The sequence below is a fragment of the Bos indicus genome, chromosome 20 (genome assembly GCF_029378745.1).
Source record: "Bos indicus isolate NIAB-ARS_2022 breed Sahiwal x Tharparkar chromosome 20, NIAB-ARS_B.indTharparkar_mat_pri_1.0, whole genome shotgun sequence".
Taxonomy (NCBI): Eukaryota; Metazoa; Chordata; class Mammalia; order Artiodactyla; family Bovidae; genus Bos; species Bos indicus.
The window spans coordinates 22,263,708-22,277,037 of record NC_091779.1 but is presented as its reverse complement, the minus strand read 5'-3'; the positions used below and the strand labels follow the sequence as shown (position 1 = coordinate 22,277,037).

The window sequence follows — 13,330 nt, the reverse complement described above, 5'->3', positions numbered from 1 at the left end:
AAGCAACAGTTAGAACTGTACATGGAACAACAGATTTGTTCCAAATCGGAAAAGGAATACGTCAAGACTGTATATTGTTATCTTGCTTATTTAACTTATATGCAGAGTACATCATGAGAAGCACTGGACTGGCTGAAGCACAAGCTCTAATCAAGATTGCTGGGAGAAATATCAGTAACCTCAGATATGCAGATGACACGACCCTTACGACAGAAAGCAAAGAACTAAAGAGCCTCTTGATGAACGTGAAAGAGGAGAGTGAAAAAATTGGCTTAAATCTCAACATTTAGAAAACTAAGATCATGGCACCTGGTCCCATCATTTCATGGCAGATGGGAAACAATGGAAACAGTGAGAGACTTTATTTTCTTGGGCTCCAAAATCACTGCAGATGGTGACTGCAGCCATGAAATTAAAAGATGCTTGCTGCTTGGAAGGAAAGCTATGACCAACCTAGACAACATATTAAAATACAGAGATATTACTTTGCCAACAAAGGTCTGTCTAGTCAAGGCTATGGTTTTTCCAGTGGTCATGTATGGATGTGAGAGTTGGACTGTGAAGAAAGCTGAGTGCCGAAGAATTGATGCTTTTGAACTGTGGTGTTGGAGAAGACTCTTGAGAGTCCCTTGGACTGCAAGGAGGTCAAACCAGTCAACCCTAAAGGAAATCAGTCCTGAATATTCATTGGAAGGACTGGTGCTGAAGCTGAAGCTCTAATACTTTGGCCACCTGATGCGAAGAACTGACTCATTGGAAAAGTCCTTGGTGCTGGGAAAGATTGAAGTCAGAAGAAGGGGATGACAGAGGATGAGATGGTTGGATGGCATCACCAACTCTATGGACATGAGTTTGAGCAAGCTCTGGGAGTTGGTATAGGGAAGCCTGGCGTGCTGCAGTCCATGGGGTCACAGAGTTGGATACGGCTGAGCGACTGAACTGAACTGAAAATGTGAGGCACAGGCATGAGAAAGTTGAACTAAGAGTGAGTGGAAAGTTTATACGAGTTTAATGGAGGAGGTGGTGGCTGGGCCCAGGACCTGTGTCCCCGTGGAAGGCTTGGAAATGCTAAAGCTCTTGAGTGCTGGCAGGACACACAGAGGGTCCTAGCTGTTTTCCTTAGGCTGGATAATTTTTTTTAATATGAAAAAATATACATTTTAGAACTAATAGTATATAACTGTTACTTACAAAGATATTAGAAAAAACAGGTTTAAATTTGCAGATCAATTTAGGAACAACGAAAATTGTTCCACTGAATAACATTTCAGTTACAGACTGAGTCTTAAATTAAGTGCAGAACTGCAAAAAGATTAAGTAACACGAGTAATCATTAAATTTTAAAACTAGGAAGGTCCTCAGAACTGCCAAAGATGTTAACAAATGATTATTCATTTAGTATTTGTTTTCATACCGATTGTAAGCCAGGCATTATTAGATGTTGGGTATATAGCCATGGATGCAAATACTGGTCCTCTGCCTTCACTGAGCTTAGTTTGGGGGGCAGTGCAGTTTATAGGTTTGCCGACAGCAGTGAACACTTCAAAGAAAAAGTACAGAGCTGTGGAAGAGTGGAACTAGAGGTTCCTAATTGAGAGTGGGAAGGGTCTGTAAGGAGTTGAAGAAAAGCCACTGAGTGGGTATAAATTAATGAGGTAAAAAGGAGACAAGAAACAGCTTGTGCAAAAAACCTGAGCAGGAGAGATGGAGCCAGTCAGTGAAACAGAGTGTAGGGGGGTGACTTCATTTGAGGTAAGACTGGATGATGCAGGGCCTCATAAGCCATAACATTTTGGATTTTTACTCTCAGCCCAGGGGGAAGCCACCAGAGGGTTTTAATGGGGAAAGTGACCTTGGCTGCTCTGTGAAGCCTAGATTGGAGTAAGGTTCAAAGTGAAGAAGGCCCCTCAGGAGTCTGCTGCTAATTGAGACCAGCTAAGGCAGAAGTGAAGAGGAACTAAAAGGCCTCTTGATGAAAGTGAAAGAGGAGAGTGGAAAGTTGGCTTAAAGCTCAACATTCAGAAAACTAAGATCATGGCATCTGGTCCCATCACTTCATGGGAAATAGATGGGGAAACAGTGGAAACAGTGTCAGACTTTATTTTGGGGGGCTCCAAAATCACTGCAGATGGTGACTGCAGCCATGAAATTAAAAGACACTTACTCCGTGGAAGGAAAGTTATGACCAACCTAGATAGCATGTTCAAAAGCAGAGACATTACTTTGCCAACAAAGGTTCGTCTAGTCAAGGCTATGGTTTTCCCTGTGGTCATGTATGGATGTGAGAGTTGGACTGTGAAGAAAGCTGAGCGCCGAAGAATTGATGCTTTTGAACTGTGGTGTTGGAGAAGACTCTTGAGAGTCCCTTGGCCTGCAAGGAGATCCAACCAGTCCATTCTGAAGGAGATCGGTCCTGGGTGTTCTTTGGAAGGAATGATGCTAAAGCTGAAACTCTAGTCCTTTGGCCACCTCATGCGAAGAGCTGACTCATTGGAAAAGACCCTGATGCTGGGAGGGATTGGGGGCAGGAGGAGAAGGGGACGACAGAGGATGAGATGGCTGGATGGCATCACCGACTCCATGGACATGAGTTTGAGTGAACTCTGGGAGTTGGTGATGGACAGGGAGGCCTGGCGTGCTGCGATTCATGGGGTCGCAAAGAGTCGGACACGACTGAGCGACTGAACTGAAGGTGACAATCTGACCTGAGCATTGTGACTGAAAGTATGTGTTCTTGAGGATAATCTGTATTAACCGAAGTCTTAATTTGTGTACATTTGGACCCAGCAATTCCATTTTCGGGTATTTATTCTAAAGGAATAATCTTAGATGTGTGCAAAAGTTGAACCATTGGTATGTTTAAATATTTATATTTAATATTATGTATTAAATATAAATAATAGAGGATAGGAATAAGAAATTGGTTTGAAAGATTATAGTATTTTCAAAAAGTGGAAAGGAAAGAGGAAAATCATACCCCCTTGAAGATTTGTTTAGATAAGGAGAGTTCTCTGTGTGTTTGAGTGGGTACTAGGGAAAAGACGCTGAAAATACAGAATTGAGAAGAGATGCTCATGAAACAAATTTGGGGAGGAGAGATCTAGGACCAGGGGACAGATGGTACTTTGCACGGTTGCAGGAGCTTCTGGTGTAAAAATGAACTGCGGTTCTACAGTGTGATTTCCGTTTTGAGTACTAGCCTGGGAATCTTGAAGCCATGCCTTGTAACATTGGTATTGGGTGGAAAGTGCTTTTCATACCAGAGAGTTGTAAATGAATTTTTAGTGTGCAGTCAGCCCATGAATTTGCTTGCCTGTAAATTTGAGTTTCCCTGGGTAAGGATCAACTGAGCAGGATGAATTTTTGAGAAAACACTTTCTCTCTCCCTTTTCCCCTCTCCCCACTTCTGTCCCTATCCCCTTCTTTTTCGCTTCCTTTTCCTCCCTTCCTTCCTTCCCCTTGCATCCCTCCCTCTTCCTCTGGTCCGCCTCTAACATTTACACTTGATGATATATTCAGAGCGGAAAAGCAGTCAAATACTTAAAGAAAATCAGCGTCCTCCCTCCCTCCCTCCCGTACTGCCTTTGTGACAGTTTTATGCCTGTGTAGTGGAGCTATTTCCTATGTGGTGTGCCTTAATGCCCCTCTGCAAGTTTCAGATGTTATGTATTCTTTGCATTAGTAAAAATATCTAGGCCAGTTTCAGGCACAGAGGTATTTAACACCCTGGTTTCCACTCCCTCCATAGTATTGATGCTTAAGTAAAACCAGTTAACTGTTATTTCCAGTGCCTGTTTTAAGTAGGTTTTGTGTGTGTGTGTGTGTGGGGGGGGGTTGTTGTTGCTATTGTTGGGTTTTTTGTTGTTGTTTGCTGCTGCTTTGCAAATACTGCTGCTTTATAGTAATGATTAGCTGGAATATTCGTAGAGGAGTTTGAATTTGACTTTTTGGTAAGCTTGCAGTTATCATCTCTGGTATTTCCTTGAATATTTCCTTTTCCTATCAGTATAATTAAAAAAAAAAAAAAAATGTAGCTTTACAGAATTTCCAAAATAGTTACTGAAGTTAACTGAGTATTTTTTAAATTGTTGCTTCTCCCAGGATGCAGTTGCTTTAACTCTTTCCTTATAAAACCAGGTTTTAAAATCCATGCCTATATGTATTGTGTGTTTCATATATCCGTGTGTAGATATGAGTGTATTTTGAAGCTAGTGGGTGTTTTACCTCTTCGGCTTTGTAGAGTTAGTTCTCAAAAGTTACCAGCTTCCTGGATATTTTATTATAACTCCATAATACATTATGGTGTAAAGGTCAAAATGTTTCTACCAGGCAATTTTTTACTATTTATATATGGAGTACCCCAAGTACAATATTATTTTCTGAGAAAACAAGTTTAATTATTGAGACTTTGAAAAAATATTGTGGATTAGAAGATGTGGTTAGGTTTCACCTAGATTATTAAATGTTTAACTTATTTCCGCAAATGAGCATACTTTCCAGATTTTATCTGTATTGACTTAAGTTATTGGAATTCCTGGGATAAATAGTAGTAAAATGCTCTTTAAATATTTGTCTGTCATGTATTTGAGTATGTTAAAAGGGTGTAATTAGAAACAGTGCGGTTTTCATGAATGTGTTAATGCAGTGCTTAATGTCTTGAGATGCTTTTTATTAACTACCTAGAAACAAAGGAAGGTCTGCAGTAAGATTACTAGTAAGCCTGCACCTTCTAAATAGAACCTTACTTTTTAAAGACATTGTTAAACTAGTGTTATCAGGCAGCATTTAACACTCTCCATGTTACAGTGTAAATTCAACAACATAGTATGATTCATAATAATATTTTCATATCTTGCTTAAGTCATTCGGGGATTTTAGCAGTTATCTTTTTAGCTACAAGTCCATTGAAAGTATGAAGTAAAACCATATTGTTCTTGAAAATTATTTTTCACATACAAATTTCATTCTCCTTATTTTTCCTTCTGTTTTCAGTCGTGAGATGGAGAATAAAGAAACTCTCAAGGGACTGCACAAGATGGACGATCGCCCAGAAGAACGAATGATCAGGGAGAAACTGAAGGCCACCTGTATGCCAGCCTGGAAGCACGAATGGCTGGAACGGAGAAACAGGAGAGGCCCTGTGGTGAGTTACCTGCTAGAAGGAAGAAAGCATAGGAGGAAGTGGAAAATTAAGCATAAATAGACCCTCTTGTAAACTTTTTCCCCCCCTTCATTTTAAATGCAATGCAGTTTTATTTGCTTTGACATTTTCTAGACATTTGAACAAAATGTAGCTAATGCTGTGCTCATTAAGCAACTTAAACTGTTCTAAGGAGTAATCCCTCTGGTTGAGTGGGAGAGGTAATGCTTAAAGCAACACTGCCCTCTAATGTCTGTGTCTCTAAAATCCTTTAATTAGCAATTTGTACTGTACTTAAAAAAGAAAAACGATTTTTCCAATTTTATTTTGAAGTTTTATCTCTAAGGTAGGATCTAAGGATCTTAATTCTAAATCTTTTAAATTCATGTATGACAACATTTTAAAATGCATTATGTAAATATTATCAACATTCAATTGATGTAGCCTAAATGACTGAAATCTATGTGGTTAAAAATAGCCTTATACTTACAGTTTAAACTAATAAAGAAAAGTTGATAGATTTTCTGTTGTATTTGTATAATATTGCATAATTTTAAAAACAGTTCTTGTCTTAATCTTATGTTCACATTTACTTCTTTTTTTATTTTTTAAGTAATAAAATACTGGCATTTTAATTTAGGTGGTAAAACCAATCCCTATTAAAGGAGATGGATCTGAAATTAATAACTTGGCAGCCGAGTCTCAAGGAGAGGGCCCAACGAGCGCTGCTTCCTCCACTCCCAAAGGCCGACGCAGCCCTTCCCCTGGCAGCTCCCCCTCAGGTCGCACAGTGAAATCTGAATCTCCAGGAGTAAGGAGGAAAAGAGTTTCTCCGGTGCCCGTAAGTTAATGTTTCAGCAAACGTGCTAAGTTTCTACAGTTTTAAAACATACTTATAACACAGGAAGGATTGGCAAACCATCTGTTAGAGCAACATTCCCAAAGTGTGCCCACAGACCCTTGGCTCAGGGTACCTGCCCTCAGATGCTTTCTGTGGATCCATTAGGTCAAAACTAATTCTGTAATAAAACTGAGATGTTATTTTCCTCTTGCACTGCATTGACATTTATAGTGGTGAGTAAAGCTGCTGGTGCATTTGCCTGAATTAAAGCTACGACGGTAGAAACTGTATTCCTCACTTGGGTATTTGACAGACATTTTTCTTACAAAGAATTAAGTAAGACTCACTTCAAGGAAAACAACTCATCTGTTTCTTCATTAGTGGTAAAACTTGAGATTTCAAGCAAAAATTAGAGTTTTGGAAAAGTCATATCCAACCACTGTCAGCTTGATAGCTTCTCAGTACTTAGACTTTTAATAGGCCAATAGTATTATCACTTGTGGGTTTTTTTTTTTTTGTATATTGTGCCATGAAATATATGAACTTTTAGAAGATGTACCATTCCTTTGATGTAGTATCAAAGACAAATATTCATTATTATTTGAAAAGGATTTCCCAAATACATATCTATGTGAGGCCAGATTCTCTTCATGTACTCAACCAAAATACCATGTCACAGCAGACTGAACGCAGAAGGATGGATGAGAATCTCAGTATTGAGATTCAGTACTCTGATTCAGTCTCCGTATTGAGCCAGACATCAAAGAGATTTGTAAAAAGATAGGTCCTGACCCTCCAAGACAGAGAGATTACTACTGGTAGGAATGCGAGTTAAAACTTTCTAACCTTGAAAAGCAAATGAGTGATGGCAAAATAATTGTGGTATAGTGACCAGAAGGGGGAGATTTGGGTTTCCTCACACCTAAGGTTGTTAAAGCACATAAATGCTTCAGAAAGTAAATTTTAAATAAAATTTACAGTAAAGCCAAAGATTCTCAACAGTATTTATCAGCTTTATGTGGACACACATTTAAAGTAGCTATTTTTTAAAAAACTCGAAATAGGAACAATCATTTATTAGCTCATAAATCTGAAATAGGGCAGGGCTCAGCAGGAGTGGCTCATGTCTGCTCCCTCTGGCATCTGCAGACGCTAGAATATCCAAGGCTGCTTCTTCACTCCCCTGTCTAGTGCTTCAGCTGGAACAGCTGGGGGCTATTGGCCTTTCTTTCTCATAGCACGGAAATTGGGCTGTAACAAGTGTTTCAAGCTAGGAAAGCAGGTGGAATAGATTCTCACAGCCCTCAGAAGGAACCAACCCTGCCAGCACCTTGATCGTTGATTGTGGACTTCAAGCCTCTGGAACTATGAGACGATACATTTCTGTTAAGCCAAAGAACAAAAAAAGGTGATTCAAGAGAGCAAACCCCAGCATGGACGCTCTTATGAAGCCACTACTTGGATTATGTTTACTAATGCCTTATTGCCCAAATCTAGTTACATGCCCAAATCCCAGAATCAGTGTGGTAGGGGGCTACAGAAGGGTATATAAATATACTGGGAGGTGTGGTCCATGGGGTCATCAAAGTGAAAGTCTACCGCAAATAAAGAATTGTGTCTCCCCTCCCCCTACATCCTCTTTGGGATATATATTAGACAAGGTGACTTCCTCATGCTAACGGCTACCTAACGTTTCATTATCTGGATAAAGATCCTTCATGGCTTCTTTGAACTACGTACTAGTGGACATTTATGTTCCTTCTCAACTTTTCATTACTAAAAGCAATCTTGCAAAAATATTTTTTATGCATGCATCATTTTGCACATCTAGTGAGCATATCCATAGTGTGAATACTTAGCAAGTCCAATAGTATATGCATGTGTACTTGTTTTGGGTTTTGTTTTACTTCTTAGTAACTGCCTATTTAAAAAATAATGGTTTTATTAAGACAGTTCATATGGTGCACAATTCACGCATTTAATTGTACAGTTCATTGAGTTTTGGTATATTTACATAGTTGTAGCCATCACTACAATAAGTTTTAAAATATTTTCATCACTCCAGCAGAAAACCCCAGACTAATTAGCAGTCTCTCCCCAGCCTTAGGCAACCTATATACAATCTACTTCCTGACTATATACAATTTGAGTGGACCTTTTATATAAATGTAATCTTATAATATGTATAGGCTTCTGTGGCTGGTTTTTTGCTCTCAGCATCCTGCTTTCAAGGTTCATCCACGGTATAGCTTGTATCATTTTAAATTGTAGAATAGTACTCTATTGTATGGATATGCATGTTTTGTTTATTTACTCATTAGTTGGTGGGCATGTGATTTCCACTTCTGGCTTCATAATGCTACTGGGAACAGTTCTGTACACATTTTTGTGTGGACATAGCTTCATTTTTCTTGGGTATATACATAGAAGTGGGATTGCTTTACAAAGCTTTACAAAATGAGATTGTTTTACGAAGCAGGTACACCATTTTACATTCCCACCAGCCCTGTTGCAGGCTTCCAACCACTTCATTTTCTTACCAGCTTTTATTACCTTTTACCTGTTTCTTTTGGCATCAAAAAGAACTAGACTTTCCACTGGGCAGTGATGGAAAGACCAAGTTCTAGGGGAGTCAGTGAAGTGGACTGAGTGACACACATCACCCTCACACAGGAGCATTTTCAGCAGCCTCCAGTGAGATGTCTTAACCTGGGAAGAGTCACTTACCGCTCCTCCTCCACAGAGAACTTCATGGAGCTGTTTGTAAATGACCAGTCACAGGAAGCACATTTAGTGATCCCTTAAGTGGAAGCCAGGAAATTGGATGCTTAATTTTCATCACTAGAAACAAGTCATTTTACCTGTTTAGGAAGCACATTTTCTATGCTTTTTATTTTGGTTTACATAAAACTTTTCAAAGATGTCAAATACTTATAATTTGTAAAATTACCATATGTTTGTCTCTCTTGGCCAAAGTTTTATTATTTTAGGGATGACAGATTTTAAAAATTTACTCATAGCAATATGTCAGACAAATGCATTTGCAAAACACATTTTGTCCCATCATATTATATATTGAGGCATTTTGGGGTGAATATAAAAAAGGTCTGGTGTGACCTTTTTTAGGTCATTTTCTTTTCTTGTGGAGGAGTAAACGTCTTAGGAGCAATTTACCTAATTTTTAAAATATTGTGAAGTTTCAGAGTGGGAGAATCACACCACCTCGAAGAGCCCCTTCACCAGATGGCTTCTCACCATACAGCCCGGAGGAGACAAACCGCCGAGTGAACAAAGTGATGCGGGCCAGGCTGTACTTACTGCAGCAGATAGGACCCAACTCCTTCCTGATTGGAGGAGACAGCCCAGACAACAAATACCGGGTGTTTATCGGGCCTCAGGTAGGAGCTGTCACCGTTTTACATTTTATTAGGATACTAACTCAATATACTGTGACATTCTTAAATTTAAATTAGTATGTAATTCTCTTTTGTAATCTAAAGAGAGTTAAAATATTTGGGGAACTGTAAACTCTTTTAATGTGTTTATAAAGGGTTTTACTATGATGTGATATACTTCAGAATACAAATTTGGTCTTTTTATAACTTATTTAGGGCTGTGCTGGGTCTCTGTTGCTGCTTGGGCTTTTTTCTAGTTGCGGCGAGCAGGGGCTGCTCTCTTAATTGTGGCGCATGGGCTTCTCATTGTGGTGGTTTCTCTTGTTGCAGAGCGTGGGCTGTAGGGTGTGCAGGCCTCGGTAGCCGTGGCTCGTGGCCTCGGTAGCTGCGGCTCCTGGACTCTAGAACCAGGCTCACTAGTTGTGGCGCATAGGCTTAGTTGCTCCGAGGGATATGGGACCGTCCTGGACCAGGGATCAAACCCCTATCTTCTGCATTGGTAGATTCTTTACCACTGAGCCACCAGGAAAGCCCCTGGTCTTTTTAATAAACCAAAAATAAGAGATTAATTCATGGAGATAGCTGTAGGCTTTTCTTGCATATCCTTATATATCTTATTATATAAAGATAATGAGAAATTAATAGAAAGTTTAGTATAATAAACTTGGAAATATTTTTAAAGGGATCACCCTAGGAGTTCTAGTGGAACATGGATTTATTAAAGTAGAGGTGTTTTTTTTTTTTTTTTAACTCTTTAGAATTGCAGCTGTGGGCGTGGAACATTTTGTATTCATCTGCTATTTGTTATGCTCCGGGTATTTCAGCTAGAACCTTCAGACCCAATGTTATGGAGAAAAACTTTAAAGAATTTTGAGGTAATTTTTTTAAATAAATGCTTTGGAGTAAAATTGTCAACTAATTTTTATGATACTCCTGAAATTTTTCCATAAGCTTTAAATTTAAGTGGACAGTGGTCATTTCAGAGGTGTGAATGTATTTAAGGATTACTTGATGTTTGTGAATAGTTCTCTTATAAGCTATTGACTAATTAGTTTTTTTCTTCTAGAGTGAAAAAAAGTAAACACTGACCTATAAAAATACTGTTCATAGTAAACTATATGTATTCTTATTTTTGAAGCTCTTAAATTGGCTTTGTGAAAAACTTATGAAATAAAAGCCAAATAATTCAACCTATAGAACTCATTATCTGTACGTTATGGCACAAATGTCATGTTGCTGTCTTTTTTCAATGTTAGGTTGAGAGTTTGTTCCAGAAATACCACAGTAGGCGTAGCTCAAGGATCAAAGCCCCGTCTCGTAACACCATCCAGAAATTTGTTTCACGCATGTCAAATTCTCATACATTGTCGTCATCTAGCACGTCTACATCCAGTTCAGAAAACAGGTCAGTACTTTTTAAGGAATTAACAGCATTATGCAGTGTTACTCTTTAATTTTAGGGTTTATACATATATACACACACACACACACACACACACACACACACACTTGTTACGTTGCTCTAAAATGACTTAACTATTGAATCTTGGCTTTCAAGTTAAAAATCACGGGTAAAAAATATTAAAAGTCATCAAAGTATATTTGGATATTTTGTCCTGAAGCCTACAGTGTTGAAAATGGCACCTGAAATATCAGAATATAATAAATGTCCATTTCATAAGAAAAATTAAGGTATAAAGTAAGTGGCTACTGTTCATCAATTTTCATTTTGTGCCAAGCACCTTTTATGTTGTTTTATTAGGTAGGTTTTACCACTTTGGGAGATAACAAACTTGAGGCATTGTGTAAAGAATATGTCTGTAATTTTTTTATAAATTATGTACAAGGCAAAGTGGTTATCCAAAATTACTTTCAAATATCAGATCAGATCAGATCAGTCGCTCAGTCGTGTCCGACTCTTTGCGACCCCATGAATCGCAGCACTCCAGGCCTCCCTGTCCATCACCAACTCCCGGAGTTCACTCAGACTCACCATCCATCGAGTCAGTGATGCCATCCAGCCATCTCATCCTCTGTCGTCCCCTTTTCCTCCTGCCCCCAATCCCTCCCAGCATCAGAGTCTTTTCCAATGAGTCAACTCTTTCCATGAGGTGGCCAAAGTACTGGAGTTTCAGCTTTAGCATCATTCCCTCCAAAGAAATCCCAGGGCTGATCTCCTTCAGAATGGACTGGTTGGATCTCCTTGCAGTCCAAGGGACTCTCAAGAGTCTTCTCCAACACCACAGTTCAAAAGCATCAATTCTTCGGCGCTCAGCCTTCTTCACAGTCCAACTCTCACATCCATACATGACCACAGGAAAAACCATAGCCTTGACTAGATGAAACTTTGTTGGCAAAGTAATGTCTCTGCTTTTCAATATGCTATCTAGGTTGGTCATAACTTTCCTTCCAAGGAGTAAGCGTCTTTTAATTTCATGGCTGTAGTCACTTTCAAATATAGGATTTTTAAATTTCATGGTATAACTGCTTCTCTCATAGATAGTCCTCAGGGAATCCTCATTACAGCCTGTTTTACATGTGAGAACATAAGTAGGCTCTTCCGAACAGAGAGACTAATCATTTGTAATTAAGAGATACAATACCCATTAATCATAGTTATTAATTAAAATCTGTGTTGCTTCTCAGATTTTTCCATTGCCTAATTGCTGATAAGACTAAACTCATAATCCTGAAAGATCTGAGTTGTAAACCAATATGACAGGTGTGGAAAAAATTAAGAGTATTATCATAAAAAGTCATGCCAGTTTTCTTTCTTTTCCAAAATTTCTTTATTGGTTTTAATGGAAAAAAAAAATGAGGTTCTTAAAAATTACTCCAGAAAAGAGTACTCCTTTTTTTAGAAGGGCGCCTCCTACGTGTTCTCAGGAACTTCAGTCTGAAGCACTGGTCTAAGTGATAGTGTCGTTTTCATTCCATCAGTCTTTTAAGTATTGTTGAGGAATAGAAAGTGATGGTATCAGGCAAGAGCGTGATGAAGTAAAGAACTGAGAGAGAAGTGTTTTTTTATCTATGGAAAAAGTAAATGTTTGAATTTTCTTATTTTTTATTAAATGGATTGATTTTAGAATGAGAGTTTTATGAGTTTTTTGGGGACATTAGAGATTTCCAAGTTGACATGGTTCAGTGATAAGTAAAACCAGAACTGGTCATGTGAACAGATGCAGAACCAAACACTCCCGACTTGTGGTTGAGGACTCTTTCTCTTAGCCTTCATTTCTTCTAAATAAATGGAAAAAATTAGCTTTATTTCTCAAGCTTCCTTACCCAAACTTATTCTAGAGCCTTTTTCCTTTTGATTCATATTTCTGTAGCTTTTTATTTTGGAAAAGAAATTAATGCTTAAAACCAGGTAGCCAGTAGAAAGTGTCTCTCTCTCTCTAAGATGAAAAAGGCACCCTCTAAATATGGGCTGCCATAATTCGTGGGTTTTTTCTTTTAATTTATTTATTTGGATTTATTGTATCCAAGGGGGGAAACTGAAGAAGTTGTAATCTTAACTAAGAGTATACTGTGTAGGTAAGAAGGTTAATGTTTCATATAATCACAGAATTTTATGTCTAAAGTAAATATTTTAAGACTAAAATCAAGAAAAAGAAAATTTATCTGGAGATCTTATCACATTTTATATTAATTTAAAAATAGTATATAAGAAGCACTGAAAAACAGATTTGGGACAGATTGAATGTATTAAAAAATAATTAACAAAACTGTACCACCAAAACAATAGAAACCTGTGATCCAGTACAGAAGTGGGCAAAGAGCATGAGAAGAATTTTCACAGAAGAATTTCAAGGGGCTAACAAACATATGAAAATTTTTCAGGCAATCAAAAACTAAGAAAATGCTTATTTAAAAATATATATTATATATATATATCAGATTAATTTACAGAATTAATAGATTGTAATGAGACAGTTCAGTTCTTATAAGATA

The 13,330-nt window shown here is 38.1% G+C and overlaps 1 protein-coding gene and 1 long non-coding RNA gene across 4 annotated transcripts in view; one reads left to right on the top strand and one right to left on the bottom strand.

The window, feature by feature from the left end:
* Window positions 1-13,330, bottom strand: part of LOC139177999 (uncharacterized) — a 66,770-nt gene that overhangs the window by 13,136 nt on the left and 40,304 nt on the right. The window lies entirely within an intron of this gene.
* Window positions 1-13,330, top strand: part of MAP3K1 (mitogen-activated protein kinase kinase kinase 1) — a 77,286-nt gene that overhangs the window by 40,805 nt on the left and 23,151 nt on the right. For all 3 annotated transcript variants that reach the window (XM_019982908.2, XM_070774657.1, XM_019982909.2), the window contains exons 2-6: window positions 4,993-5,143; window positions 5,781-5,981; window positions 9,179-9,379; window positions 10,135-10,251; window positions 10,633-10,781. In XM_019982908.2, coding sequence (XP_019838467.2) covers window positions 4,993-5,143; window positions 5,781-5,981; window positions 9,179-9,379; window positions 10,135-10,251; window positions 10,633-10,781 — 819 coding nt within the window. The remainder of the gene's footprint in view (window positions 1-4,992; window positions 5,144-5,780; window positions 5,982-9,178; window positions 9,380-10,134; window positions 10,252-10,632; window positions 10,782-13,330) is intronic.